At 58.7% G+C, this 5,534-nt stretch overlaps 1 protein-coding gene across 1 annotated transcript; it reads left to right on the top strand.

The window, feature by feature from the left end:
- Positions 1-511: 511 nt before the first annotated feature.
- BSDC1 (BSD domain containing 1) lies at positions 512-5,234 on the top strand (the record flags this gene model as incomplete). The annotated part of the gene is made up of 9 exons (XM_008946608.1): positions 512-628; positions 1,201-1,371; positions 1,490-1,544; positions 1,914-2,029; positions 2,377-2,445; positions 2,618-2,699; positions 2,892-3,431; positions 4,411-4,514; positions 4,885-5,234. Coding segments are annotated over 9 exons (1,287 nt in total), but the record flags the coding sequence as incomplete, so codon positions are not given.
- Between the last annotated feature and the right edge of the window lie 300 nt (positions 5,235-5,534).

Below are 5,534 nucleotides of genomic sequence, written 5' to 3'. Positions count from 1 at the left end.
TGTGCGGCTGTGGCCCAGCCCCGCACCCCGGGGAGGGGCAGCCCGGGAGGGACCTGTCAGGACGTGTTGGGGTTGTTCGGGTGTGTTTGTTGGAACTCTGAGCCTTGCGCTGGGGTCTCGTGGCCCGGGGGAGCCGTGCTGGGGTCTGCTGAGGTGAAAATGGCTACCTGGGCAGGGAGGGGGCTTGCAGCATCGCTTTCTGGTGTGTAATTTCCTGCCTCCCGTAGAATTGCTTGTGGTAATTAGACACAAAACTCAGAACAAGGCTTTTCCTGGCCTGTCTTTGCCTTTATTAGCTTAAGGAAATGCTGCTGTAGCATGGTTTGGGCATAACTGCCTGCTGCTGTTGTTCTGGTGATTAGACTTACTTATTGAACAAACTAGGGTAAGGACTCAGCGGGGTTTAAACACTCAAGCTTTAAACTTAGCAATGCCCCAGCTGCTCCCGGGGCAACCTCGGCTTTGTGGGAGTGCAGAAAGATCACACGATGTGGATGCCATCTTCTTACAGTCCACAGAAGCTTTGGAGTTCATGAAACGGGACCTGGCAGAGTTCACCCAAGTCGTGCAGCATGACACAGCCTGCACCATCGCTGCCACGGCCAGCGTGGTCAAGGACAGGCTGGCGGTGAGTGGGGGAGTGAGGGAGCTGGGGGGAAGGGGATGGGTCTGCCCCTAGGATGTGGGCTGTCAACATACCCCAACACATAACCGTGAGCTTCAGGTTTCAGGCTCTCTCCCCTGTGCAGCCTTGGTGCTGAGCACTGCATGGGGTTTCCTTGCTGTCATGATGAGGAAGCTCTGGAGGTCTCTGTGCATCCCTGTGTGTCGTGACACTGGCAGTATCACTGCAGTGTGACACTGGCTCTCCACACAGGCTCTCAGCCTTAACCCTGCACGGTGTCTGCTGTGACAGCCCCAGAACCAGCCAGTCCCCAAACCTGGCTGTGTCCTTCCCCACAAAGCCAAGGCTCAGTTTCCCCACAAGCCTGTTTCAAGCCCTGCTTGCCCCACAGCCACCCGGGGCTGGTGCCTGCTGTCACACCCTTCTCCTGGCCCAGCCCTGGCCACCTAATTAGTGCTGTTTTTTGTAGGCAGGGAGATCCTGCTTCCTTAAAGGACCACATCTGGGGAAGGCTGAGGTTTGTGCTGCTGCTGCAGGTGCTGGTACTAACACCCTGCTGCTTTTTCTCTTCCAAGAGGACAGAAGTTTCCTCCGGCGCGACTGAGAAGGTGCGGAAAGGGCTCTCTGACTTCCTGGGTGTCATCTCAGACACATTTGCTCCCTCTCCAGATAAGACCATCGACTGCGATGTCATCACGCTGATGGCAACGCCCATGGGTACCACGGAGCCCTACGACAGTGCCAAGGTGAGTGCCAGGCTCTGTGGGGTGGCTCTGTGAAGCTCAGAGTCCCACGCCCTGGCCCCTCGGGGTTCTGCTGTGGCCCTGCTGCTGACAGCTCTGCCCTCTGCCTCTCCTCCTCCAGGCTCGCCTCTACAGCCTCCAGTCGGACCCAGCCACCTACTGCAACGAGCCTGATGGTATGGGGGGTGCTGTGGAGCCAGCCTGGCTCTCATCTGGGGTCAGTGGGCTCCTGAGTTACCTGGAGCTGTTTGCCAGCAGCCCGCTGGTGTGGCTGCGGGTGGGGTCACTGGCTGTGGAGAGCAGATCTGTCTCTTGCCCTGGGGACTACCTTAGACTGAGAGCTGCTGGGTCACTCCAGACTTCTGCTGTCTGGCATTGTGTTGGCAGAGGACCTGCAGCAGGGGGTGGGCTCAGACCCACATCTCCCTTGTCCTTTGCCCCTTGCTCACCTCAGCTAGTCCGATGTGTAGCATCTTTCCAGCCAAACTTCCCCAAACCATTCCTGCCCTGTTTGTGCCAAAGACCTCTGTGCTTGTCCCATCCAGGCCATGCTGAACTCCTTGAGGCCTGGCTTTCTCAGTTTAACCTTGAGGAGAAGAAAGGGGAGATAGCAGAGCTGCTGGCAACCAGCCCATCCATCCGGGCTCTCTACACCAAAATGGTAAGGCCCTGCCAGGCTCCTGGAGCATGCAGCTTCTGACTCGAGGCACGGTGTGGGGAGGCCCTGGAGCTGGTGGTAGAAAGGCCTATGGTAGCAGTGGACTGGCACAGGGATGTTAGGTGGCCTGTTGTATTCTGCCAGGCTTGTTTGACACAGGCCTGGAGCAGAAGTTCCTCTGGAGCTGTCTGATGCGTGTTGGAGCATCTGCCTGTGCATACCTCAGGCTCAGTCCTGGGTCTGTGCACCTGAAAACACGGGTGCCTCCCACAGGTTATGAGGTTGGGGAGGGGAGGGGGGCAGGGCAGCACCCCTCCCTCTGCAGTGACTCTCCCTGTTTCCCACTCCAGGTCCCAGCAGCCGTTTCCCATTCGGAGTTCTGGCAGCGCTACTTCTACAAAGTGCATCGCCTGGAGCAGGTAGGTCAGGAGGGGGGTGGGCACACCAGCCAAGGAGCTCTCATGCAAACCAGAGAGGTGGAAGAGGCTTTTCCTGGAAAGGCAGGGATCTGGGCTGCCTTGCCTGTGTCCTTGTGCCTGGGGAAAGAGGGGGCGTGGAGTTGTGAGCAGCTGCTGACACAGTTCCCTGCAGGATGAAGCCCGGAGGGAGGCTCTGAAGCAGCGTGCGGAGCAGAGCGTTCACCAAGAGGAGCTGGGCTGGGAGGAGGACGAAGGTGGGTCCAGAGGGTTGGGGGTCTGTGGGAGGGCTCGTGCAGACCTCGGCAGGTCTCGGTTAGAGAGGATGGCAGCTCCTCCTCACTCCCCCAAAATTCAGCCCCCAGCCCAGCTGCGGCCAACCCTGCTGCGCCCACAGCTGCTGCCGCGGTCGCTGAAACGTCTCTCGCTTCTCTTCTGCCTTCCTACAGAGGAGTTCTTGGGGATGTCACCCCTGCCTTGTGCAAACGTGAAATTTCCAGAAGCAGCAGAGAGAGAATCTGCCCCTGTGGCCTTGGAGGGAGACCACCCCACTGGTCCCCAGGGACCCTCAGGGGAAAGCTGGGCTGTCGTCCCTCCGGAGCCGGCCCCAGCGGAGGGCAGCCCCTCTGAGAGCAGTGAGAGCGTCTCCCTTGTGACTCAGATTGCAAACCCTGCCTCTGTGCCTGCCGCCCAGCTACGGACCCCAGCGCCACCCCCCGGGCCCGGAGACCTCTCCCAGAGGCTGCTGGAGGCCACCTCGGAGGAGCCCAGCTCCCTGCCAAAGCCCCCCGAGCCCGCTCGTCCTTCTGCGCCTGCCGGGGAGTCGGCAGCGTCCTCAGAGCCACCGGCTGCTACAGAGCTCAGAGAGGCAGAGGGCAAAGGCCAGGGCAGGACAGAGACTCTGAGAGAGGAAGGACCGACGGACCTACGAGTCTTTGAGCTGAACTCAGACAGTGGGAAATCCACTCCCTCCAACAATGGCAAGAAAGGTGCGTGTGTGTGGGGCCAGCACAGGGCCTGGAAACCTGCTGGGGGTGGCAGCTTTGGGGGAAAAGACCTGGTTGTGTGGTGAGGAGGAGGAGAAAAGGGGTTTTGCCAAAATCCCCCTGGAAGGTTGGATGCAAAGATTGTCTAATGGCTGAAACTGAAGTGGAAGCAAATTTTTATGCTGCTGTGCAGGGTCAGGGGGGTCCCATCAGGTGGGGACAATCTGCTCTTGGCTGGCTCTGGCCTGAGCCCTGTCCCCATGCTCCCCTGGGAGAATGGAGAGGGAGACTCCTCCAGGACCCTGAGGAGGGACGTGTTGCAGCTCTGGCTGACACCATTTGCAAATCTTTCATTGCAGGGGATTCTGCCTTCCTGCAGGTCTCCCAGAATAACAGTCATGTCATTATAAAGCCACTGGAAGCAACCCAAGATTCAGCAGGGTGGCCAAGTGTCATGAACTTGGGCTGTGAGCAGAATGAAATCAAGCAAGAGGTCTAAAATCTGGCTGAGCAGAGCAGGGCTTTGGTCCCTGGCCTGCTGGGTGCCAGACAAGGCTGTGGTCTCTGCAGGGAATGTGGTCAAGCTGAGGAGCTCCCTGCTGCTCCTCTGCCCCAGGAGGTGGTTCTTTGTTGGGGACAATGACAGTCTGCATATCTGAGTCATTCCTTACCTGTTTTTGGGGTTTTTTTCCTGTGTCACTGAAATGTGACACATCCTAGTTCTCCCAGGCTGGAGGAGAACACGTTTCAGTGTCATCTCTCCCAGTTCCCCTGGTTCAGCCCGTGCTGTGAGGGAGGCACAGTTTGGTCCATCCCATCTCCATTACAAGCTGGCAGCCTGCTCTCAGCATGGGGGAGGCTTTTCCTCCTCAGGCAGGCTGAGGTGGATCTGGGCCTCCTCAACAGCAGGGCTTTGTGGGCCTGCTGGAGCCAGAGAGCACGTGCAGCTTTGCTGGCTCACCCGTCGTGTTTGTGGTTCCAGGCTCCAGCACAGACATCAGTGAGGACTGGGAAAAGGACTTTGATTTGGACATGACTGAAGAGGAGGTGCAGCTGGCGCTCTCGAAGGTGGAGGTGTCTGGGGAGGTGAGTCAGGGGAAGGTCCTCACTCCAACAGGCCAGGAGGTCACTCCCAGGAACCATCAGCAGCTCCTCGGGGTGCTGCTGCCTGAGCTCTGCCAGCTGAGAGGCTTCTCCAAGGCAGGACTCACTCCTTGAGGACAGGCTTAGCTTGAGGTCTTACTGTGGGAGGTGTGAGTGTGAGGTGGAGTGGAGAGGGGCTGTCTGGGTGTGCCCAGAGAGGGAGGAGTGTGCAGGTTCCCCAAGGAGGACCAAGCAAGCAGATCCCTCTGAGGGTGTGGAGCAGGATGTGTCAGGTGCCCTGGGCAGGAGGATCTGCTGGTGGATGGCTCTGGAGTTACAGAAGCAAACTGAGGCTTGTTGCTCTTGTTTGCAGCTGGATGATGAAGAGTGGGAAGACTGGGAATAAAGCAGCTGCTTCTGGTGTGTGCCACAGGCTCATTTCCACCATGGAATGTGAATTAAACCACGGACTGGCTGTTCCTTTGTGTGTAACTGTGCTGGGGATTGCAGTTCCAGGCTGGAGGAGTTTCATTCCTGCCAAATCCTGTGGGCAACTCGAGTGACCCCTTCAGACCAGGAGGAGGAGGAGGAGGAAGCAGGAGCTCACTCGTACACTTAGCTGCTAGGGAGCCCATCTTCTCAGTAGGTCCTAGAGACTGGCCAAGCCAAAACTGACTGCCCGGACACGAGGGGGTCCCCGGGGCATGCAGGGGGGTCACTTGGTGCCCCTGTGCTGCCTCTGTCATCCTGGCACAGCTCTTGCTGGGTGCCCACTGTGCCCGCTGGCTGCAGAGAAAACCCCCCATGGGCTGGAGAGGCTGCAGTAGGAGCTCCTGCTGGGCTGCTCCTTCCCACAAAGAAAGGTGGTTGGCTTGTGGCTTTGAGCCGCAGCTGGCCCGTGCTGGAAGGAGCCAAACTCCCTGCCAAACCCCGAGCTTCTTCTGCCTGGCTTTTGGTCTTGGAAGCTTTTTCTACTGGAAACTCCCGTTGGGCGCTGCAGGAGCGGCAGGGGCCCCCCGAGCC

The sequence above is a fragment of the Merops nubicus genome, unplaced genomic scaffold, assembly GCF_000691845.1.
Source record: "Merops nubicus isolate BGI_N331 unplaced genomic scaffold, ASM69184v1 scaffold33828, whole genome shotgun sequence".
NCBI classification, from domain to species: domain Eukaryota; kingdom Metazoa; phylum Chordata; class Aves; order Coraciiformes; family Meropidae; genus Merops; species Merops nubicus.
Note: the sequence above shows the minus strand (reverse complement) of the source record. Positions and strands in the feature narration are given on the sequence as shown.